At 28.1% G+C, this 26,592-nt stretch overlaps 1 protein-coding gene across 6 annotated transcripts; it reads left to right on the forward strand.

Moving 5' to 3' along the window:
• Positions 1 to 25,876, forward strand: LOC107439938 (double-strand-break repair protein rad21 homolog). 6 transcript variants are annotated; one of them, XM_071184840.1, is made up of 8 exons: positions 82 to 211; positions 1,536 to 1,657; positions 4,606 to 4,825; positions 7,451 to 7,544; positions 11,865 to 12,051; positions 18,451 to 18,557; positions 22,858 to 22,952; positions 24,943 to 25,876. In XM_071184840.1, exons 3-5 carry the CDS (start codon positions 4,610 to 4,612, stop codon positions 12,026 to 12,028), a joined length of 474 nt encoding a protein of 157 aa, XP_071040941.1. In that variant the 5' UTR covers positions 82 to 211; positions 1,536 to 1,657; positions 4,606 to 4,609; the 3' UTR covers positions 12,029 to 12,051; positions 18,451 to 18,557; positions 22,858 to 22,952; positions 24,943 to 25,876. The 6 variants fall into 6 exon arrangements, with proteins under 6 accessions (XP_071040944.1, XP_071040940.1, XP_071040941.1 ...); XM_071184844.1 differs by having other exon boundaries at positions 114 to 211; positions 7,451 to 7,529; XM_071184843.1 differs by lacking the exon at positions 1,536 to 1,657 and having other exon boundaries at positions 1 to 211; positions 7,451 to 7,529.
• The last annotated feature ends 716 nt before the right edge of the window (positions 25,877 to 26,592 follow it).

The raw sequence follows: 26,592 nt of genomic DNA on the forward strand, positions 1-26,592 counted from the left end.
GTGCAGCTCTAGTGCGACCTAAATGAACAACAACGGCAACAACTCTATGATAAGCGAGCTATAAGCAACATACTGCAAAGAGTTCCAAAAATGCTCATCTGAATCACTTATTTGTATTTGGAAATTTTAAAATTTTGTATATTTTCAGGCTTGACTATTTCTTGCGTTTATTTGTAATTACTCCAACTAAATATTTGTTTCATTAGTTAAAGTAAGTTTTACAATGTAATTTATTTTCATATTAATCACTGCTAAATTTAAAATAGAGCGTATTCAAATGTTTTACTCTTAAAACAAATAATAATGTTAGTTTAAAAATGTTGGAATGTCTATTGAAATAACTTTCATCTTACATTGAGAATTCATCTAATTAATATCAACCTAAAAGGATTTTGTTTTGTCAGTTTTTCAAAATTATGGTTTTGTTATTACTAGTTGTAAAATATTTGAATATATTTCAGAATTTTATGGATTAAATCTAGAGTGACCACATTTTCATTGAGACAAAGCGGGACAAATGGGATGAAATGAGAATTACAATTTAGTTACATATATTTTATTGTATACATTTATATACTTGTACAAAAATGTATTTATTGTTAGTTATTGGTAACTATAAAAATATTTGTAAAAAAGTAATAATTTGAACATCATGATTTTTAATCAAATAAATTTTTTTATGCAAAAAAATTATGATTTTCATTCAAGGTCATATTTTTGATCCAAGTGAATACTTTGCAATAGATTCGGATCATTTGTCAAAATGTCGTGAAATATTTCACATGAATTCATCTACGTATCGTACATTCATGTGCGTACGTACATTTATGTACATTCGTAAAATATAATTGTGTAAAATATAATATAATTTGAATGGTCAAATTATATTTTACAATTAATATAGATTTTAAAGTTTTAATGTTCAACTGTGCTTTTGCAGTTGTCCATATTTTATTGATGCTAGAAAAAACATGTTCTGTTGCTGCATTTGTTCCTGGAAGGGAGACCGCGAATTCTACAATTTTCAAAATATTTTGATAAGGAATATTATTTTGTTTAAAATGAAGGAATAACTCCTTCCATATTTTGTCTGTTTCCACATTTGAAGACAACCAACATTTAATTTTTTCATCTGTAACATATCTTTTTACCAATGACACCTCACCTCTCATCAAAAAGATCATTTTCGCAAATATTATTTTTCGTAAAATGGTTACTAATATATTCAAAAAAAATTTCCACATATTCCTATAAAATCTCCTTTTTTAATGTCACCAAAGGAGAATTTTTGATATCTTCGAATTGAATTGTCCATTCTTCAAGATATTCCAAGCAGTTATTGTAAAAAATTTTGACATATGTTTCAGAAAATCAGGTCGTTCAATGGCGCATTGTTCTTTCAACCTAGTAATGCCTTTTCGAACAATTAAAGGAATGTAATCGTTATCAATTCTTTCTCGTAATTTTGTTTTTAAATTATTGATTTCATTTGACACTTCTGTAATTGAAATTTTTCCCTTCAATAATTTTCACAGCATTGTGAAATAATGTAGCTTGGTTGTGGATGAACTGAAGCCAAATTTGTGATGGGACATTTTCAAAAAAGAGCTGCAATATTCTTGGACATTTATCTTGTGATAAAAAGTATGATTTAATGGTTCGTATATTTTTAAAATATTATCTACAGCTGGTAAAAGAGCTAGCCATCGTGTTTTGCTGTAACCAAGAATTCTTTTGTATTCGATTTCTGCGCTTTCACAAAAATCCTTCAAACTTTCAACACGCACAGTATATATACAAAAATACGAATAAATTTTTGCAATAATATTTTCAACATCAACTGGAAGTAAGTCAGATGCTGTTTGAATAGCATTATGTAGAATGTGAGCTGCACAACCTACTCCAATAATTTTTTGGTTCAAATGTTCGTTAAGTTTCGTAAAAACGTTATTGATGCCTCTTCTAGCTTTTCCACCAAAATTTGCGTTAGTGTTATCCGCACAATAGGCAATAATTTTATCGTTCAAATTATTCTTTTTCAAAATAGTACTTATTGAGTCAAAAATTATTTGTGAAGTTTCACCCGNTTTTAAAGTTTTAATGTTCAACTGCGTTTTTTCAGTTGTCCATATTTTATTGATACTAGAAAAAACACGTTCTGTTGCTACATTTGTTCCTGGAAGGGAGAGCGCGAATTCTACAATTTTCAAAATATTTTGATAAGGAATATTATTCTGTTTAAAATGAAGGAATAACTCCGTCCATTTTTTGTCTGTTTCCACATTTGAAGACAACCAACATTTAATTTTTTCATCTGTAGCATATCTTTTTACCAATGACACCTCACCTCTCATCAAAAAGATCATTTTCGCAAATATTATTTTTCGGAAAATGGTTACTAATATATTCAAAAAAAATTTCCACATATACCTATAAAATCTCCTTTTTTAATGTCACCGAATGAGAATTTTTGATATCTTCGAATTGAATTGTCCATTCTTCAAGATATTCCAAGCAGTTATTGTAAAAAATTTTGACATGTGTTTCAGAAAATCAGGTCGTTCAATGGCACATTGTTCTTTCAACCTAGTAATGCCTTTTCGAATAATTAAAGGAATGTAATCGTTATCAATTCTTTCTCGTAATTTTGTTTTTAAATTATTGATTTCATTTGACACTTCCGTAATTGAAATTTTTCCCTTCAATAATTTTCACAGCATTGTAAAATAATGTAGCTTGGTTGTGGATGAACTGAAGCCAAATTTGTGATGTGACATTTTCAAAAAAGAGCTGCAATATTCTTGGACATTTATCTTGTGATAAAAAGTATGGTTTAATGGTTCGTATATTTTTAAAATATTATCTACAGCTGGTAAAAGAGCTAGCCATCGTGTTTTGCTGTAACCAAGAATTCTTTTGTATTCGATTTCTGCGCTTTCACAAAAATCCTTCAAACTTTCAACAAGCACAGTATATATATGTATAAAAATACGAATAAATTTTTGCAAGAATATTTTCAACATCAACTGGAAGTAAGTCAGATGCTGTTTTAATAGTATTACGTGGAATGTGCGCTGCACAACCTACTCCAATAATTTTTTGGTTCAAATGTTCGTTAAGTTTCGTAAAAACGTTATTGATGCCTCTTCTAGCTTTTCCTCCAAAATTTGCATTAGTGCTATCCGCACAATAGGCAATAATTTTATTGTTCAAATTATTCTTTTTTTAAATAGTACTTATTGAATCAAAAATTATTTGTGAAGTTTCACCCAGCAATGAAAGAAAATCTAATATTCTAATTTTAATTCCTGTTTCTGGATCAAAAAATCTAACAATTGTGGGAAATAATTTTAAATCTTTGTGGTGGGGAGCATCAGAATATATGGATATAAATGCGCATTTTTCTAATTCTTTCTGCAATTGTGTAAACGAATATGGTGAAACAACATTACAAATAATTGCTTCGATTTTTGTCTTTGCACATGCAAATTTTTTGTCATATAATGTTTTGATCATTTGCGACGTACAATCCATTGATCTGAAACTTTGATTGTGGTTTATGATGTGGAAAGCAAATAGCTCTTCCGCTAATGCTAGCTGTTTTTCTGAGTTTCCAAAGCTAACACTGCGAAAAAACTGTTTCATTTTAAACGAGAAAGCGGCATTATTCAAAAATCTTTTGTGCCTCTTTGTAATATCGTTTTTTCCGCCATGTGAGACCGAAAATTCAACATTGCATTTATCACACCGTACCATATAGTCTATTTTGGTTTTTTAATAAATGGAAATTCTCTGCTTAGCTCTTCATTAAATTTGCATTCTCTTTTTTTACTCATCTTTTATTCTGTGGGTAAATACTAGAAATAAATAAAAAAAATTTGCAACAAAAGGCTAAAGAAGAGTATTAAATTTTACCTTATTGACCGTTACGTTTGGCGACTATTGCTCTACCACTTCCTTCGCCAATCAAATAATGAGTCAAACCGAACGTCAAATTGAAAACAACAAACCGCACTGTCTGCACTTACCTGAATTAAGCCGAGACGTAACGACAATGATCGCACACCACAGAGTAAATCTAACTCGGTGCATTGCCTAATTTAGTTTACTCTGCATGCATTTTATGTGTTTTTTTAATGTATTTTTTATTTCTTTATATTTACCATAATACTTAATAAATAATAGGTAATATATTTTTACAGTACATTTAAAATAAGAAATGCAGATATTTTCTAAAAAGCGGGACATTTTTAAAAATCGGCGGGACGAGGGACTGTCCCGCCAAAATCGGGACGTGTGGTCACTTTAATTAAATTTCAACACAAGCATGGAAAATACATTGACTTTAGACAGTAAATGTGGGGAATTTTAAAAATTTTCGTACATGGAGGTTTTTGAGATAAACAGGTTCAATTGTATATGTAATATAATATTTTTATTTTAATATCTTATAATATTTATAACAATTTAGGAGCAAAATCATTATTCAAGGTCTGGTCACCAGATAAATTTCACAGTCTTGCCCTTTATTGCTGTGCATGTAATCATTATTTTAATGTCATGTTTTTGTGATTATTAAAATAGATTGAATTTTATCTCTTAAAGAACAATGAGGACCAGAAGAAAAAGGAAACTCATAATAGATGAAAGGATGAGTATTTCTGCTGAAGAAATGAAAAGTCAACTATCTGATACCTCAGATATCATAGCCATCTTTGATTCTGCTCCTCCAACAAAAAAATTGATGAAATGGAAAGAAACGGCTGGAGTGGAGAAGCTTTTTGGTATTCCTGGACATCAAATTCCCTCAAAAGCTTTATCCGAGGTAAGGTGCAGTGGAGTGCCCCCCACCCCCATAGACACAATTCCTCTAAAGTTATAGTTTTTTCTTTTTTTTTTTTTAATTTAGCAACAATAGTCACATAGTCTCAATATTTATTTTTTATCTAAGTTAACTTATTAAAGTTCCAAAACAGGGTCGATATTTTGTCTGGAAGAATTTTATTTATTTATTTTTTTGTAAAACACTAGAAGAAACTGGGGGGGATTAAAAATGGCTAATGCAGTTGTTTCACTATAAACATTAGAAGAATAGCTTAAATTTAAACAAATATTAACATATTATAAATAAATCTGAATATTTATGTACAGTCCGCAAAAAAAAAGATATCACCCAGAATAACTTTCATTCTAATTATCGGATTTTCATGAACTAAGTGTCAATCTTAATGGTTCGTAGGGGTGACCTTAAATATGCTAATTAATTAGTGCTAACTATTAATATTAATTTACTGAATCAGACACAAAAACGTACTTTCTCTGAATAAAAAAAATTTTTTTTAGATATTTGGAATCCTGACCCTTGAAATAGTTAAAACACACATATTCTGTAAAACTTCCATTACTAGGATTGAGCATTTTTTCCAGCTATTGTTGTTCGTTAAATAGGGGCATTTCAGAACCCTTTTTGTCGAGACAGAAAATTTTTTTGTTAAATCAAAGTACGTTAAATCTAGATACTGTATTGTACAGTGTTCATGAAATTCCTTTAACATGTAATATACCTTTACCGGTCAAATGACCATTTAAGATATTTTGCATCATAAAATGTGCTTGTCATCTTATTATTTTTGCACATTTAACTTTATGACTTCTTCTAACAATTATATAGTGTTAATATTCTATTATTTTTGTATTTTGTTTGTTTTGAATTATACTTGTTTTGTACCTATTTCTACCACAACCGGTCACTTGACCAGGAGAACAATTTGTTGCTTTATAAGGTTATCGGATCAGAAATTACGATGCAATGCGTGTTCAACATATTGCATTTGATGAGTTGCACATTTCTGCAAAGACTGTTGCGTAGTTTGTTCAATCAGAATAACGGGGGATTCAAATTTTGAGAAAGTACCTAAAATTTTATATTGGCATTTTTGTGTAAGAAAAAGTGACAGAAACTAAATGTTTTGATAAGTAGCTCATATTTTTATTTTGATAGCTTTACTCCATTTCTAACTAACTGTTAGTTTTCACCCAGAAAAATGTCAAAACAATCAAGACAGCACAAGTTCTTAGAAGAAATATTATTAATTATAAGAATTATAATTCTTATAATTAGAAGAAAGATGTGTGAGGAAAATGTACAATGGAAAAAATGCTTTGAGCAATGGATTAAAAATTCTTATTCGTATTTGTGATACATAAGAATTGGCAATATACAATTTTGTTTAATTATAATAAAGTTTTTTAAGTTTATTTCCTTTCTAACATTCATATCTCCAGGGATCTGTCTAAGGCAAATTTTCTACCGTTTAGTGGTACCTTCACAAATTCAACTTAATGAAAAACGGTAGTTTTACAAAATACTTTTAAAAAAGCAAGTTCTAAGATTCTCTCCCCCCCCCACCTCTTAAAATTTGTTGAACAACAATGTATTCCTGTGAAAATTATAAACTCTGGGGTTAATTACCCATTTTGATTTTCAATGGAACCCTCCCGTTCATTGCTTTTCCGGGGGAAAAGAGCTCTACGAATGCGTAGCAGGTGTTTGGTCAGATTGTCTGGCGTGGTAAGCCTAACTGGTCACTCGCGCCATATTATAGCGACTTTTTTTGCGCAGAGTTTTTTAAGATGTATAGTTCTGTAAAGTTTACAGGAAGTCAAAATTAGAACTATTATTATAAACATTATTCTAATTTTATTCTAATAAATCTTTATTTTTTTTCTCTGTGAAACTCTTCTCTGTATGACCCAGTCGAAAATGTTATCATAATGAAGATAACTTTTAGTGTTAGTACTATTAAATGTATGCTTTTTATTAAATTCAAGTTTAAATTTGACTATGGGCAATGATTTTTATGGATTTTTAAATTTGGGTACAATTTTGAGCCCAAAATTTTACAATTGCAAAATTGTTTTGGAACATATGGGACAAATATGTATAAAAATGTACCAGTCATAAAAGATTTTTATTTGTAGAGCCAATTTTCTTATTTTACTATATTTCTGTGTTGATTTTTTAATATAATATTTAATTTTCGCAAATTGTGTGTCTTGTGTCACAAAATTCTCTTTAAAAAAAAAACCCCTGATTTCATACAATCAATCAAGAAACATAAAGTGCGGTCATTTGACCAACTATGGTAGAAATAGGATATATGTTAAGTGTTGGTATGTCTAGTGTTAAAAAACATTCTCTTATTATATGCTAATTAAGTATTCAATTAGTGTTTGGTTGCAGAGGACTGCAGATTATCCATTCCAAGTTGCCTATAATACACAAATTTCAAATGTTTTGTTAATATGGCTCATATACTTTAAGTAGTAATCTTGAATCATATACGTCTCATCACTGACTAATTTCTTATGTTAGATGAATGTATATATCTTATGTTTGATGTTAAACAATGTAATGTGATTTGAGTTAATCAGATTTATTTTTTTTTAGGGATTTTTAAAACATTTGACAACTAGGGTGCTTGAGAATGAGGAGTTATCTGAAGAAGAAATTGAGAAAACAAAACTTGGTAAATCAGAAAATGGTATTGATAACACTTTGGAACAAATTTTTTGTTTCCTTTATGCAATTACTTGAGCTTACTTAATTCGGGTGGTATAATTTTAAATCTGAAATTAGTTTGTTTTTTTTCCTCCAAAAGACACAGATTTAACAGTATTTTTAGTTTAGTCTCTTTTTGTCTGAAAGTGTATTTTATATGTGTGTTAAAAACATAGAAAAAGTGCAAAAAAAGAAAAAGATTAATGATGAAGAGATATCTTTTCATTTTTTGTTTTCCAACTCTTTAATTTATATTTTTTAATTTTTTTCTACAAATATTTTATTTTAACAATTTTTCTTCTTCTCTTTTTATTAATCTTTAATATTTTCCTTGTTTTCTCTATATTTTTATATTACTTTTTGAGTTCTATATACTTGCAGCTTATCCACAGTAGATAAAATGTATTAATTTTCTTCGCTTTTTTTTTCTTTTTATCCTTCTTTTCTCTTTAGTTGTGTTAAATATATATATCTTATATACTTGTCTGAGTCTTTGAAAACAACACTTAATTCAAAAGAAAGCATGTGACCTTAAATTATCACATCATAAACAGAAATGAATTATTGCCTTTTTTCTTCCACACCTTATAAGTTATTTTTTGCTTGGGTAAACAAATTTTATAGTTGTGTGTAAAAAGTTTAAAGTTCTCAAGATACAGCAAAACACGGAAAAAATAAAATTTACATTAACGGATCCAAATTTTTGAGCACTCTCCCAATCTAGCTATTGGGACTATATTTTCCAGATTGCGGCTACCCCCTATATTTTCGCAGTCCGAAATCCAAATCCGACGAAAAAAAAGTATGTTTATTCAGAAAAAGTACGTTTCTATGTCCTATTTCATAACTTAAACTGTCGACTGTACTTATTAATTAGCATATTTGAGGTCACCCCCTCGAAGCCTTTAAGAATGTGTTCTAGAGCATGAAAATCTTCAATGCTGAAAGATATTCTGGAAAACACAATATTTATTAGGATGTTCAATGTTTTGCTGATCTGCATATTTAATTACTGTTTTGAAACAATGTGCAGAATGAAGAGTTTAAGTGATTTTTCTGCAACTGGAGTTCTGTGCATGCTATGCTGCCAACACAAATTTTTTTTTTCTTTCTAAGTGATAAACTGAAATTTCAGATGCTGAGCAAGTCAAAATTTTAAACACTTTCTGACATGATCTAGCAGGTACAAAACTGAAAATAAGTAATTAAAAAGAAAATTTTTAAAACTTGTTTATTTAAGTAGACTAAATCATTAACTTTGTTCTTTATCTCCAGGACTTGAAATTAATATCAGGCCATTAGTCCTCCAAGAACAAAAAAATTTAACTTTACCTAGATGAAATAATTGTCCGTAATGACCCCAACTATCAATGTGAAGGGTTGGGATGATATGCTATTTTATTTTTATTTTCTGCATCATGTTTTAGTCTGTGTTTTTTCCATAGAATAGCATATTTCTTTGTAATTGTGACATTGCATATTCTCTGCACTGTAATTTTTATTTTAAATAATTTAATTCCTTTTTATGAAGACAATATAATACAGAGTTCATTCTAGGCAGGGTAAACAGGGTGCAGCACCCTGCTGCCCTTTTAGTTAAAAGAATCCACCCTGTTGCCCCTGAAGTAAATTAGTGCCCTGATTTAATGGACTCCATACCCTTTTTGCCCTTTCTTTCCTTAACCCTTCTTTATTTTTCCCTCAAACTCTATAATGGATTTCTTAAATTTTTGTTATTTTCAACTCTTTTTATTTAGTTTGTCATTGCTGTCAATACATAGATTTATATGGGGAAGGAAAAATAGCCATCACACTCCCTTGTTGCACTTGTCTTTGAAAACTTGCAGTTATTCCACTATCATTAAATCATAATTATTATTAATCATTTTAATTATTAAATCATAACTACAGTCACTTAAAAACATACAATTATTATTTTATTAATATATGCATGCATTTTAAACAAATTACTAAGCTAATTAGCTCATTAACTCGATATTTATTACTCGATGTTAATTTATTTATAAAAATTAGTAATTAATATAATTGCTTTGCTACTTTTAGTAAAGTAAAAAGAAAAATTCTTTTACTAATTGACAGTGTTTTTTAATAGAACGTGTAAAGCCCATAGAAAGAAATTATTACCTTTTTAGAATAATAATGCCCTTTTTTCTGCCTAGAATGAGCTCTGTATAATACTGACGTATAAATGGGCTAGTGAAAATGTATGCTTACTATTTGAAATTCTATTTCTGATCTAGCCCAAATAAAATTATTTTTTTATGTCCGTAAGAACATTTTTCCAATGGCATGAATATAGCTCAATTGTTTAATGACAAATAATATTTAAAAAAAATTCCAAAAAAAAATTTAATCAATTCCTACTTAGGTCAACAAAGAAAATTTTTTATTTTTGTCACTTTTTATTAAATAAAAACAATTTTTCTCTCATATAAAACTAAACCACACTATGTTTAGTTTTCATGTTATTTGATTAAATATATTTATTAATTGATTTGTTTCATTGATCTAATTAGAACAATGTAAAATAGTCTCAAAGGTTAAGAGACAATGTATATGTTTAGTTTTTTTGAAAAAATGTGTCAAACTACGCTCACTTTGTCACCGTTAACAAAATTATATTGCTGTAGGCTTCGAACTTTCTCAGTGTCTAAATGAAAATTAATTTAATTGCTTTTTCATTATATATAAATTACTCATATCTTTTATTTTTAAATAGATGCTTAACCACTTCCTTACCGACTATTTTGAACAGAAAATAAACATATTTTTTATTCTATTAATTANTTATTTGAATAGATAATAATGTAATCATTATCATATTGGCTATTGAATTCATATCATTTTTTCTTTTGCGCGTTTAATGCTACAGTTATAAACTTCCTCTTTTTTGTGTTTTTGTCAATCACATCCCTGAAAACAAGGTACAACACGAAGTGATACTTTTCAACTGTCAATGAAGAAATACTCCATTTTTTTTTTTTTTTTACTTTTGTTGCTATGTAAATTCAGCAACCATTGTACATACAATTGCACAAAACACGTGAGCAGTCCCACGGTCCAGCATCAAAACTTCCAATCACTACAGATTTTTTCTCTTCCGACCGAGTAAAAACGTGATAAAACAAAATGTACTGACAAACTCTGCTGAGTCTTGAGTTTTCTCAGAATGATAAATATTTGCAATATATATGTACCCAAGTTAACTCGGAATAATCATGGAAGCAGTTAAACTACAGTTGTTTCAAAGAAGTTAAAGAAAAGTTTCTTTGAAAAAATAAATCTAGATGTTAGTCATGTCTTTTGATATTTTGTATTAGTACTTCTGAATTCAAAATTTTATTGTTATAATTTTAGATTTTAAGTTGTTTAAAATTAGTAAGAAAACTATTCATAAAATTCCTCATGCCAGTTACGTAGTTTTTTGTTGTGTCCCAAACCTTAAAGTGTCATATTAACAAAACTCCTGTTATTTCAATTAGTACTATTAGTTCATACTCTCCCTATATATTGTTCAAATTTTCAATCGTTCATAAAATACTTTTTATTTATCCACTCAAGTTCAAATGCATTTTTTTTTAACTTGTTGTGGATAATACTTGATGTTTCTATAATTTTTTCAACTATTAATTCATTGATTAAATAGCGATGAATGAAAAACAAAATGGAATTTTCTGATGGGTTAAGCGCTAGTCATTGTTTTAAATTTTACTATTAGCGATTCAGTTTATCACATATTTTAAAGATAACATCAGTGATAATTTCTAACTTATAGCTCTGTTTGTACAAAAAAAAAAATAGCTAATTGCATGCATTTAAATATTTAATTATTTTATATTCGCTGTGTCATATAAAGTCAATAAAGAACATTACGCGGTGGCACGTGTGGACCAAATTTATACTTTTATAGTTATCTGAATCCATGCCTTATTTTTTGTCAATTCCTGCTATTAGTTCACACTCTTCCTATATATATTTATATATCTTGTTCAAATTTTCAATTATTCATAAAATACTTTTTATTCATCCATTCAAGTTCAAATACATTTTTTAAATATTGTAGTGGATGACACTTGATGTTAATATAGTCTTTTCAAATATTAATTCATTAATTAAATTTAATTGATTTCAGTCTTATATGGGAGAAAAAAAAATTATTATTTAATAAAAAGTAACTGAAATAAAATGTTTCTTTGTTGACCTAAGTAAAAATTGATTCATTTTTTTATATTGTTTTAATATTTGTTAACATGCTCATGTCCTCTTTTTTTTTTTTTTTCAGGACCATCTGCAAAACAAAAGAGTAAATCCAAAAAAGGTTTATCCATGGATCAGTTAATACATTTTTGTGCTCCCACCAATGTCTCTAACTACTTAAAGTCCTCCTCTTCCATTTCCAATGTTGTACTTATTACACGTGGTTTATCAACAGATTCTTCCCACTGAATCAATCTTTCATGGATTCCAAAGTAAGTTGAGTTACTTTTCTACTCTATGTGTACTGCCTTAATGTGTGATATCAGAAATATGTTGATAAACACCCACTTATGTGAATAAAAGATATAGTTTGTCTAAAGTAAGAACTTCCCTAGATATTAGTCTGAACCCGTGACATAGTAACTATGGTAACAAGGTATAACTATTTCAAGTAGGAGTTTGGGATAACTGTTTAGGGCAGGTTTTGGTTCAAAATTGTTTCTCCTTTTCCCTAAAAAGCGGACAAAAGCAAGGAATGTATGGAAAACATGATATATAAATTTAGAATGGAAAAAAAAATTTATTTGTTTATTAGAAGGAAGGAAAACAAAACTTTGTTTTTTTGTTCTGCACTGTACAGGGACAGGTTTCAAGTTGGGCAGCCAGATGACCAAAATTTTAAACTTAGTATTAAGTAAACTAAGTATCATTTCCAAAGTAAAAAATTGAAGATTTAGAAATAATGATTTTTAACTTATAAATATCAGTTTTCAATAATTCATAGGCTGTTAAATGAATGGCAATATCATTTCAAATTTTCAACCGTGGTAAGGGAATATGTAACAAAGTACCGTTTTTTTTTTTTNTTTTTTTTTTTTTTTTTTTTTTTTTTTTTTTTTTTTTTTACATTCACACTAATAATCGAAAATGGAAAGAATAATAATTAAAGTGAACTAAAACGGGTTAACGGGTTGTCTTTCACAAATATGAAACATATTACATTGTAGAAACATTCCTTATTTTGATGTACAAAAAAAATTCTCAAGGTACAGTTTTGATATTTTACGTGCTGCACCAAAATACATAATTAATTGTACTGTAGCACTAGAATTAATATAATCAAATTATTTTTATATTTAAAGCAATATTTTGATAATAAATATTTTTATTTTAAATTAATAATTAATTATTTTTACACACCACTCAGTCAGACCACTGCTTTACTTTTCATTACATTTGTTTTTATTTATTTTCATCTCTTATTGCACCTTTTTTTTAGAAATGAAGTAAATATGAAGACAAACAATATAAATATTCCTTAAGGTTAATTTACAATAATATATTTCACCTCAGTAACCTAATAAAATTTTTGAAACTATGCTCTACTTATTTATATTATAACTTGAAATTGATCAATGAGTTTTTATAAAGCAAATTGTTTTTTGATACGTTATGATATACTAAATATTTAATGTAAAAATTTGATGATTATAAACTTTTGTTTTATTACATAGTTTTTCTAAGAAATTAATGTACATTTTTTTCCGACACCATAATTGCCTAGATGTAAAAACAAAACCAATTAACTCATCTAAACTAGGAAACCATGTTAGATTGGAATTCTTAATATATTCTAATTTCCATTAAGAAAGAAAGAAAAAAAGAATAAAAGTTAAAGAATTTTATCTAGTTTTTTTCCTCTATGGAATATGCAGCAAGAAATTGACAATTTTTCCTTTACAAATACTGAATATGTTTTAAAATAATAGTGCTAATTTGAAGCAAACAACATTATTTAAACATTTGACTTATGATATTGGTTTAAAGAAAATTATTTCAATGAATTTTATAAAGAGCACTGTTTGTATTAAATACAGTATAAAATAGCTCTATATTGAAATGTATAATAAATATAAAAATTTATTGGTTTCTAATCACCTGGAATTATTTTCTTTTGCTTAATAAAAATGTATTAAACAGTACTTATCCAAGGTTGTTTTGNGGTAAAAAATTGAAGATTTAGAAATAATGATTTTTAACTTATAAATATCAGTTTTCAATAAGTCATAAGCTCTTAATGAAGGGCAACATCATTTGAAATTTCAACCGTGGTAAGGGAATCTGTAACAAAGTACATTTTTTTTTTAAATCGCACTAATAATAGAAAATGGAAAGAAGAATAATTAAAGTGAACTATAACAAAACAGGTTGTCTTGCACAAATATGTAGAAACATTCCTCATTTTAACGTACAAAAAAAATTTTCAAGATAGACTTTTGATGTTTTATGTGCAACACCAAAATACATAATAAATTGTACTGTAGCACTAGAATTAATGTAATCAAATTATTTTTTTTTTTCTGTTTAAAACAAGATTTTGATAATGATAAATATTTTTATTTTAAATTAATAATTAATTATTTTTACGCACCGCTCAGTCAGACCACTGCTTTACTTTTCATTACATTTGTTTTTATTTATTTTGATCTCTTATTTCACCTTTTCTTTATGAAATGAAGTAAAATATGAAGAGATACAATATAAATATTCCTTAAGGTTAATTTACAATAATATATTTCACCTCAGTAACCTAATAAAATTTTTGAAACTATGCTCTACTTTAAGTTATTTATATTCTAACTTGAAATTGATCAATGAGTTTTCATAAAACAAATTGTTTTTCGATAGGTTATGATATACTAAATATTTAATGTAAAAATTTGATGATTATAAACTTTTGTTTTATTAGATAGTTTTTCTAAGAAATTAATGTTCATTTTTTTCCAACACCATGGAATTGCCTAGATGTAGAAACAAAACCAATTAACTCATCTAAACTAGGAAACCATGTTAGATTGGAATTCTTAATATATTCTAATTTCTATTAAGAAAGAAAAAAAAAGAATAAAAGTTAAAGAATTTTATCTAGTTTTTTTTTCTGTACAGAATATGCAACAAGAAATTGACAATTTTTCCTTTACAAATACTGAATATGTCTTAAAATAATAGTGCTAAATTGAAGCAAACAACATTATTTAAACATTTGACTTATGATATTGGTTTAAAGAAAATTATTTCAATGAATTTTATAAAGAGCACTGTTTGTATTAAATACAGTATAAAATGGCTCTATATTGAAATGTATAATAAATATAAAAATTTATTGGTTTCTAATCACATGGAATTATTTTCTTTTGCTTAATAAAAATATATTAAACAGTACATATCCAAGGTTGTTTTGGGTCATAGCTATTTGGTACATTTTATGCAAAAACTATTTAACACTTGAAAAAAACTTTTATTCATTAAAACCGTTTTTTTTCTGAAAGCTAAACATATTGTTTCATCCACATTTATTCAAGATGATATATTAAAAAAATAACGTTTTAAATGAAATACTACACTATTATATTGACTAATACACTAATATTGACACTTTTCTTGTACCTATACTGCAAAAAAAACGCGCTGACCTGGAAATTTTAGATTTTTGCTGGAAAAATCAGGGAAATTTGAAACCTGATTTTAGTGGCTACCCTGATCATTTAATTGGAAGATTAGTGGTGAAATATCCATATTATAACAAATTATTGTAATGATAACAGTTCTACTGGCCAGTGTTATAAAGAAAGGCAAAAAGAGTGTACCACAGATTGCTTAAACATATTGAGTTTGCTAGAGAGCATTTAAAGTGAATGTAAAGTCATGCTAAATCAGCAGAGCAAAAAAAAAACAGTTTAGTTTTTAGAGATATCAATGCTGTGTATTTTAGTGGCAAAATAATTTTTTTTTATTGCATCTACCATTTGTTTAGTTATGTAGAATTATAATTATTCTAATTATACCTGGTGAGGAGTGCAATGTTTGCGACAAACATACAATTGTTGCATTAATGCTAATTTTCTTGATTTCATTTTGACATTTTACAACATATTTTAATTTTTAAAAAAAAAAAAATTTTTTTAAAGAACCGACTTTATGTTAACATTTAGTTTTACTATTTTGTTGGTAAATATTTAATTTTTTATTCAAAATTCGAATTGTATAGTAATCACAATATTGAAAGTTCGGAAATGTTACTTGCATTCCAAACTGGATCTTCTTTTACTCCAAAAAGCTGGCAAAGACTAAGGAATGTATAGGAAACATGTCAAATGATGTATAAACATAAAATATAAAAAAAAATTATTCATATGTGTTCATTAGGAAGAAAGACTTTTTTTTTCTGCACTGTGCGGATACAAATTTCTAGTTGTAAAAACAAAGACAGTTAGCTATGCTAAACTTAAAACCATGTGTTTAAATTGAAATTCTATGCATATTTTAACTTCATATAAGGCAAAAAAGAATAAAAATTTTACAAATTGTGTCCATTGTTTTTTCTTTAGAGTATGCATCAATAAATTAGACAATTTTGCATTTGTGACATTCATTTTTGTAACTAAATCTCTTAAAATACTAATGCAAGTTCAAAACAACATTATTTAAACATTTGACTTGAGATATTGGTTTAAAGAAAATATGATCAATACATTTTATAATGAGCACTGTTTAGAATAAAATATAGTGTAAAATGGCTTAATATAAAAATGCAAATACAATGACTCACAAAAGTGTTCATTCACTTACAACTTTCAATGAAATAAGAATATCCATTAATTAAAATAAATATTTCAGAATGGATATTTAATAATAAAAAATATATTCTATTCTTGACAAAACTGAATGGCGTATTTAAAAAATAATGCAAAGGTTTATTTTTAAAAATCAATAATCAGAAAGTAACAGAAACTTTATCTTACAAAAGTCATCATGCACTTTCAAAAAAAATCTCCGCCTATTAGTAAATATTCTAATTTTTCATTAAATTAACATTTAGTAGTTTCCTTTTGCTTCTACAATAGCTTTTAAAAGTCTGTAAATAAATGTAACTAGTTTTTTTTTTCTTGGTGAAAATCAAACAGAATATGTTTTATTAAACTTTAAAGAAACTTTTACATTACTCAAATGAGAATTTTTCCACAAATTTTATAGTTTTTATCTCTGATATGAAGTTTCTGTTTTCATTTTATCACATGTTGCTCAGTGCAATAAGACGCAATAAACTAATTTAGCAATATTCATTGTTGATTTATCTCTAATGTTGACAAATAATCCACTTTTAAATTTTGTCTATTGTTTTACTATGACTATGTAATTAAAAAATTAAAATGTAATTTTGCTATCATAAGTTTGATATTAAATTGTAAATACTAAAAATTTGAAAGAAAATTAAATAAAACATTACAATGGAGAATGACTTTTTGCTGCTTTTTGATTATTGATTTATTAAAAATAAAATTTTGCTTTATTTTAAAAGTATTCCATGCAGTTTTGATAAGAATAAATTGTACATCTTATTATTAAATACTCATTCTGAAATGCTCATTTTAATTAATGAAAAGTGTCTTATTTCAATAAAAGTTATAAGTGAATAAACACTTTTAGGAACCACTGTAAATATAAAAATTTATTGATATATAATCACCTGGAATGGTTTTCTTTTGCTTAATTAACTTATATTAAACTGTTTTTGTTTTTTTTTAGTCATTCTGTATTTGCCATTAGGTACACTTTGAGCAAAAACTACTTAGAGTGACCAGGGGTCTGTCTAGGTTTTTTTGAGAGGTACCTATTTTGTGAAATTTAAAAATTATATTAAAAAATCAACACAATAATATAGTAAAATAAGAAAATATTTTCAAAAAAATTTTAATATTTTTCGAAAATGTGTTAAAAGTATTTTATGAAACTACCGCTTAACCTGGCTTTTGCCCTGGACAGACCCCTGGTGACACATTAAAAAATGTTTGTTCAATAAAAACAATATATTCTACAAGCTAAACATATTATTTTAGGACAGAATAGCCTTGTTGGTTGGGCAATGGGCCCATGTCCAGGGGGTTGTGTGTTCAGTCCCCACTGGTTGAAGACTCCCTATGTAGTAAATGGTTACTTATACACATTAAATCTGTCGTGTCACAAAGTCTTTCATGTTCCCATAACAAATCATACCTCCTACTGATCCAGGAGGTTTCCTTATCTTCTGGATTGGTTTAAAATTACCAGTCTACAAAGTTGAACATTACTGGTTGTAAACCCAAAATTGGGTTGACTGTTCAACAATGGTTATAAAAATTAAATAAATGTATATTTTCACCATGTGTCTTAATTTTTTTAAAAATTAATGTTGTACCAAAACAGAATCTTGCCAAATATAAACAGAAATAAAAATAAGCAGAATCTTGCCATATTGTTAAAATAAATTTAGTCTCATCTTTTAAAGATGATATATTGAAAAGGCTACAATAATAACATTTTAAATAAAATACTATATATTGACACATTTCTTGTACCCATCCTACACTTTATGAGGGGGGAAAAAACACCCTGACCTGAAATCTCCAGATTTTTACCCAGAAAAAACAATAATGCTGCTCACTCAATGGTTTTGTTCGGCTGAGTTTGAAATTAATTCATTTATTCCAAAATTATTAACATCCTTTTCAAAACTTTATACTCTGCCTTGTCGTAAAATTTGGAATATCTAATTTTGTAATAAAATTTTCAGTTGAAAACTCAGTTTTTTTCCTCTGCTGAATTATTCTATATTTTTTTTTTTGTAACTTTAGGAACAGGTTAAAAAAAAAAAAGCTGCATTGTCTAAAGTTTCTTTTCCTTGGATATATAAGCAATCTGCTATGTGATGTTTCATTAATAACTACTTCTTGAAACACAGGTATGTGAAAATATATTTTGAAGTTAATTGTTCTTAAATCAAAAGTTGATTCTATTTCAAATTTATTACAAAAATAAGTATAGTTAAGATCTAAGTCATGTTTAGATAAGCATATAAAAGGCTTTATTATTTTGTTCAGGTGGTAGAACTGTTAGAAAAAGTTTTTGGAGACGAGTACGAGTTTACTTGTGTAGCTATGATTTAATTTGTTTTCAGTGTTATTTTATTTATGATGTTTTATTCATCACGCATATGCATTCTTATTTATGTTGCATTTTGTTCATCACGCAGCCATATCTATCCATTCACGCAAATACTGAAGTCTTAAAGGACAATGCCTGTTTTTATTATGAATACAATATAAGATGATAAAAATGACCCCAAATCATTGAGAAATAATAAAAAAATTATTTTTATGAAAACTGATACTAAGAATGGTTCATTACTTGAATTTCTTTCAGTAATAGTTGGTTAAAGTTGACCTAAAATGGTAGTTTTATTATTCCAAGAAACTCTGCACTGAAAAGAAAATAAAGTAGAATACACAAATATAGTTTTAGTCCCTGTGGTTGTAAAACAAGGTTCTCAATTTTGAACTGTTTTTGGGGCTGTAATGATATTGCTTTTACAGGGTGTGTAGCATTTTTAAAAAGCTCTTAAAGTTGCTGTTACCTCTGTTTGATTTTTGACCAATTATCTCAAATTGATAAAATGAAAAAAATAACTGGTTTCCTTACCAAAATTCAACATACTGCACAATGTTTTTATTTTCTTTTTCTTTTAACCAACTGGGGATTTAGCGGATGGACAAAATCAAGAGAATATTTCGATTTCCCTATCTAATAACCTGATAAAACCGACTGAGCCATTCCACGGTAACTTTCGTTACATTCACATAAACTTTATTGCTCTGAGAACTTAGAAGCAAACAAATAATACTAATACACGTATTAAAATAAAGTGATTTCTTAAAATTACAATCAAAACCAAAAGAATCTAACTAAAATAATTAATATTTTCAGTTTAAACTAGTGGGCTGTGCAATCTTATATGGTTTGCTTCCTTCTCTACTAACTTAGATACATTGCAAATGCACGAAATTCTAAGAATTCAAAACAATCATTCAAATCCATATAACAACTTTTTTTTTTTAAATTACATCTTTTAGTAAACTTAACAATAATAAAACAAATAAATTCGTGATATAAATCAAAAATCGTCAAATAAATTCGTAATATACTAAAATGGAGATCTATCGACAAAGACAACTCACTTCTGCCTAACTTAATAGTGTGATTGTCGCGGCTGATAGGGTGAATTTAGGAAAAGATTACATTTGGTGAGAATGCTCTCTCTGGTTATTTCAGTTTCCGTTTTTAAAAGCGCTATATGTTGAGCCACCTCAGCTAGATTTGGCATGTGACATTTTTAGCACCAATCATTGGTCGGTTTTTCTAGCGTTGCTATTCGCAAAGTTGTAATGAAGCTTTTTTTGTTGCCGTGTAAGAGAAATATATATGTAGATAGTGTAAAAATCTAAAATTAGTGTGGTAACTTATGTTACCGAAAAAGGAATGGCATAAATTTGCAATATGCTTGAAGGCAAAATTCTGTTTTTATTCAAATGTTTCATGATTAAGATTATATGTATCGTTTTTCTGACATGTTTAAATATTACTTATGCCTAGATTTCAAAGTTAATTAAATAAAGTTAAATTAAATATAATTTTTAAAATGGGTAACTTACTTTACAATAACTTGCGTTACGAAATTCACTTTGTATCAAACTTTTATTCCAATAATGTACAAATACAAATTAAGTTATTTAAGCAGTATAGTGCAAGTCTTCTGTTATTAACTAGTACAGGGGACTTAATTCTTTTCACCATGTTTTCCTTCTGGTAGAATATTTCATCTCTTTTTTTTCTGGCCATTTACAATAGATTCCCACAGCAGCCATTACATTGACTTTAAATTCTTGCTTTTCAACAGACATTACCACACCAGGATATAACATATCCTCGTATCTAACCATATATCAACCCCCAGCTTTTATCTTGGATTCATCATTTTCTTTTTCAAAATCTTTCACTAAAAAAACCCTTCTGATATACCTTCTTGTACTCTTAAATGGTGGATCTACTTAATGTTTCAAATCAGTGGAGGTTTTGAGAATAGACTAGACACTCCACTCATCTGTTCTAGAGACTCGCACTCATCTGTTTTTTCTAAACATAAAATAAATTTCAAAAGATGGAACATTATGAATATTTCTGAAGGCTTCCATAGTCAATTCGAACTTTTCATGATACTTACAAAGACAAACACATCTTGGAAGTTTGCTACTAAGCATGCTTTGGACGGAGCTCAAAGAATTAATTTTTTCCAATTTTGCATTCTGGATTTTCTTCCATAAACATTTGGTGCATTTCTCGAACTGAATGATGTAGATGCCATGCATGTAATTTCTTTTTGCTACCATTAGCATCTCTAATTATAACTGCATCCTTAACTCCTGGTGCCTGTCAAGAGATTTTGTCCAATTTTGAAAACATATGAATGTCAACACCCAAATTCATGACTTAATGCAAAGAGTTTCTTTAAAATTAATATCTTAAGGCAGTGATAATTTATTTAAACTTTGGTATTGTAACTGAATACATCTTATTTAGTTTATATGCCAATTTTCAAGAGAAGTAAACTCATTTCATATTGGTAACTTACATTGCATGCATGTCAGTAACTTATGTTACACATATTGAATGGTGCACAAAACAATAAATAAGTAAAATTTGAAAAGAAAACTATTGCTGCTTATTTAGTGTTAGCCTCTGAGAAAGAAAAAAAATATTATTCTTACTTTTGTATCGCTTGTTCTTTTTTACACATAAAAACTTTTCTAGTTTTTGGTAACTTACGTTACATGCATTCCCAGAAGCAGAAAGTGCCTAAAACTGTGGCGTACGTCACAGAACAAAGGAAGTCCTACAGAACAATTTGTATCTTGAATAAGTGACAGCGTTTTCCTGCGATAATAATTTATTAATAAGTCATCGTCATTAACAAAACTTTACACCTCAAAAGTGATTGAAAACGTAACAAATCAAGAATGTTTGCCTTGATTTAAAAATAATGTTGAGTATCTGCATATGATCCTGTATTTTAATAAATGAAAATATGGTATTTTAAGGTAAAGCTGATTTTTTTTCACTGTGAAATGCTTGCAGAACATTTGTATAAATAAGTCCTGTTGCAGAACATTTGAAAATATTCTGCTTCTGGGCATGCATTATTGTTTAGTTAAAATTTATATAATTAAGTGAATTTAACAACAAAAACTTATTTTAACACTGCACAATATTTCTATTAAGTTTAATAAATAATATTTATTCTTTGGAACATTTTGAAATGAAAATAATGTTAGCTTACTGATTTTCAAAATCTGACCATGTTCTTCACCCAAATCAGAACAAGCAAATGCCAAGGTTCTATGGGTTACCAACACTAAAAAACTAAATTCTCAAAAAAAAATTATTATAAATTATCAAACTTCAAACCTTTCTAATTCAGAAAACATCCAAAATGATAACACAATTCTTATTAGAATTTTCCAATGCTTTTCCCTTTTTTCATGGAATTGCCCGGCTGTGCAATGCGTAGAAGACTGCCAGTTAAAATACGACTATTTACATGCAGAGCCGTCAGTAGATTAAGGCACCAGGAATATGATCAAAATTGTGATAATTGGTCTCAAACTTTTTCTCTAAAACAAAACATATCTGCTAAAAGTTTTTTTTTCTGCATTTTCACTTGTTAAAGATATTTTTATGAATGCTTATAAAATTATAAAAATTTTATTAATTTAAAATTGAAATTAATTAAAATTTTTGGAAGAAAAACTTGCTGTCGATGGGACAATCGAAACCTATTATCTCTCTTTGCCGTCAGGCTAACCGTGGGAGGTTTTCGTGGCCTTCCTCTCCATGTAACTCAAATTCGGGTTAGCTCTATCAAAAAGTCCTCCACGAAGGCCAATTTTTCCCAATACTCAATCCAGGAGTTCCCTTGTCTTCTGGATTGGGTTCATAATTACAAGGCTACAGAGTTGAACATTAGTCGTCGTAAACCCAAAAGATTGGGTTGTCTGTTCAATGATGGTTATAAGATAAAATAAAATCTATTTTTGTAGTTTTCCTTTTATTTGTTTCATATGTTTAAGTAAACTGCTCTAAGACGCACATTTTTAAAATTTTACTTTTTTTTTTTAATTCATTAAAAATGAATTATTTTTTTAATGAAGGGGATGCTTGATGATAACCGTATGAAGAAGAAATTATAAGCCAAACAACAGCAGCAGCCGGGAGAAAGCATCATCATGCAAACTTCAAGAGTTGGGTAAGAGTTAAAACTACACTCAACTTTTGCTCAAGTGACAGGCTTCATGATGCTAAGTGTTCAATCTTTTCTTAGAAAAATGTGTGGAAATTTGGTCTGCACAACTCACAAAAGGTAGTTCATAAAGGGTCCTAATTTGAACCTGAAATATTGGTTGTATTTAAAACTTTTGAATAATACAATATTTTTTATTGTTAGATAATATAATACCTAGATAGTATAATATATTATACTAGGAGGCTCCACCCCCTGCTCGCTGACGCTCGCCAACCCCCAAGAATTGCTACGCAATCCTATGTGGTTCACGCCGTGAACCATGGCTCGCTGCGCTCGCTCGCCAATGAACACAATGTTCTAGCACAAAGACATAATATATTATCATCAAAGACATAGTATTTTATCATCAAAGACATAGTATTGTACTTATGTAGAAGAATTCTACCAATGTTCTTATTGGCTTTTAAAAAAGTATATTAGCTATTTAGATTGTACATGGTGAAAAAATCAAAACATTAGCTAAATAAGAAACATATTAGCAAAATAAATTATCAAATATTGCTTCACTAATATTCTGCATTTTAAAGCGTGAAAATTCAATGCATAAATAAACGCGAAATATAAAAAAATTCAATGCATTCAATACAAACACTTAAACGTTTTTTAGACGTTTAGGTAGCTCCCAGTAGAAAAATATAAATTCAACAGCGGCCTTTTAAAGCATTCTCACTTCAATTAATTAATTAATTCCTAATTGAGTTTAAATTAAATATTGTCATGTTTTTAGTGCATGAATCTGAATTGAACAACCTGATAATGCTCACTCTGGTTATTGTTATCTGGTTTGCTCACTGCGTGCTCTTGCGCGCCGAATCCAATCAATTAAAAATGAAAACTGTTGACAGCGCGAGAAAAAAAATATCATCGGTTTTATTGATACATACATACGTACGTATTAGCGTTTTATATGATATAGTATTAGGTAATATAATAGGATCCTGATTCAACAGACCCTTATTTACAGAATTTTTCATGTCCCTTGATTAGATTGGAGGCAAAAGTCTTACTTAATAAATAATACTACCTGAATAAACAGCTGGGTGGGAAAAATTTTTGTTAATTTAAGTAAAGAAGATACTGTTTTCAATGACTACATTATCCCTCTTGTTTAAAACTGAAAAGGATAAACTTTATCAATTATATCATAAGTGATGACTGATTGGTTATCGGTGCAACTGAAATTAATTAAATAGTTATTTTATCTGCTGCAGAAATCAATAATAAATTTTCCATTGATAATAGGGGTAAACAGTTTGTTTTGAATATCTTTTGGTCATAATTTGAATATATTTTGTAATTGAAAAAAAATACTCATTTCTGCAAGTCAAAAATATGTTTCAATGTAAATTATAAATATATTCTTAAAAATCCAATTTGATTGATTTCAAAAGTTTTATCTAGATAGATATGAAAATGTAATAAATGTCTGCAATTTTACCTTCTGAATAGGCAGTTTACTATTTCCAATTACACTTTTTTTTTAGTTCCTTTTTTATACCCTAATTTAATGAATATTTATCGTCCTGATTAATTTGTTAAATCAGAGCCTGACTTTGTTTGAAAACATTTCTCAACTATTTGTCCTTTATAGAATCAGTTATAGAACAACTGCTTTTTTCTTACTTTCATACTTGTAAATGCACTTAAGACAGCATGAGGTGTTTCTAGCCATATAAGCTGAGCAAAAGGTAAATTTGCTCAGTTTATATGGGTAAAAAATATTTTTAGGGTGTTCCATAAATGTTGCAACAAAGTTTTAGGACATGTGTTAAGAATTTCAAAGAAACCTATGACTGGAAATGCCATCGTGCGCTGCTAGGGGTTTTTCCCTATTATAAACCGTTTTGATGCTAATTTTTATTACCTTTTATTTAAAAAAAAAAAATTTGACATCAAAAAAGAATAATAATGCATTAATTTTTTCATCTTCTAGGTTATGCAAGAGTTTCTACGTGTGAATCAATAGCAGACAATTTAACAAAACGATGCCTGAGCAAAAAAATACTTAAAAATACCATGAACTTAAAGAAGCAAAACATAACCTACTTTTTCTTCTATGAATACTGATTGGGAGATCAATGTTTCACACAGCAGCATTGTAGTTTTTCCCTCGCCTTTCTTCGAGAGGATAACATTTCTACCTGTAAAAATATAAATTATTTTTCTAATAGAGATTATCTTTTGTACCTGTTAAAAGTGGGTTTCTGTTGGATTATTATGTAAATAGGATTTTTTTCGATATCGGAACAAAGGATAGTATGTGCAGTACCTACAGATGATTGCTAGAAAAATTTTATATAAAGTGTGAATGGAAAAAAAGATTTTTAACTCGTTTGATCAAATCTTTTTTAGTTTGTCTTTTCTCTTTTTTTAATTTAAAGAAGAAATAGTGACAGCAGATGGATTAAGTATAGTGACGACGAAGCTCTCTCAGCTAAAGTGTTGGAATGTGATAGTCAACTGGGATCTAACATGGCTGTGAGAATTTTATAGTTGTCTTCTCAAAACAATTTTGTGATTGTCATTGAGAAATGTTTGTGTCCTGCAAAACTGCTGAAGTGTGCGTGAGATCAAGACATCTAGTACTATAATCTATTATTGGTGCTGCAAACTAAATGGAATCATCTATGGTGTGCTTAGCAGTGAAGAGCTCCTATTGATTTAGTTAACCTTCCTAACTAAAATGAAGCACTCTTTTGAACTAATTGATTTGATTGGTGTGAATTGAAATTTGATTTATTCACTGCCAAGTGTTACATTAAGTTACTTACGATTTTATCTTATTGCTGATGTGAGTTTAATTTACGCCATACACTTTCATCAGTGTTATTTGTTAAATATTAATAAAAATTGTTTTATTTGTTTCATTTTTGTACTGTTTTAATAATTAAAACAGACTAAGTTAGAGAAGAAAAAATATTTGAATTGATTTCAATTTTTTTTTTATTAGTTTTTGAATAGTATTTTTAATTATGTAGTTTTTATTATTTATAATTAATAATTGGATTATTATCATTCAAGAAGTCATAGGACTGTTCAAGTATTACATAGCATGTTTTTAAAAGGTGCTTACTTTCGATATTCGTTTTTTAAAAAGCCCTTAAAGGAGCTTTGTTTTTAAAAAGTGCTTAATTTTCCATTTTTGGAAAAGGTAAATTATTTTTCTTTACCCTGTCTATTTTTGCCATGTAATATGCAAAAGCATGCTTTTCACACTGTTCTATTCAACATTTTCACATTTCATAAACCCACAATCCATTTCGGCGTACCGTCGGTCGGTAGTGTATGAAAGCTCTAATCATTTTACATAATTTGATGAAATACAAATCCGCATGTGCGTTCTACTGAGCTGGGTTCGGTGAGATTATTGCCTTCTCATGTGCAACTCTGTTGTTGCATTTTGCATGATGTTCTCAATTTCTGTCTTCATTTTCCACCCTCTGATATCGAACTGGAAAATCTCTTGATCATTTTATAATGGCTAATTTAATCAAGAAAAGAGTTCTTTGTCAGAAACTAGTTGTGTTATCATGATCATGTAGAATCTTTGAAAATTATTTTGCATTTTGTTAATGTATAGAGT

The sequence above is a fragment of the Parasteatoda tepidariorum genome, chromosome 9 (genome assembly GCF_043381705.1).
Source record: "Parasteatoda tepidariorum isolate YZ-2023 chromosome 9, CAS_Ptep_4.0, whole genome shotgun sequence".
NCBI classification, from domain to species: domain Eukaryota; kingdom Metazoa; phylum Arthropoda; class Arachnida; order Araneae; family Theridiidae; genus Parasteatoda; species Parasteatoda tepidariorum.

Excerpts from the sequence above, each read along its gene's own strand:
- LOC107439938 (XM_071184839.1), top strand. The coding sequence starts at position 4,610 with ATGAGGACCAGAAGAAAAAGGAAACTCATAATAGATGAAAGGATGAGT. Across the intron at positions 4,826-7,450 it reads CCTCAAAAGCTTTATCCGAG|GGATTTTTAAAACATTTGAC; the intron begins GTAAGGTGCAGT and ends ATTTTTTTTTAG. Across the intron at positions 7,545-11,864 it reads ACTTGGTAAATCAGAAAATG|GACCATCTGCAAAACAAAAG; the intron begins GTATTGATAACA and ends TTTTTTTTTCAG.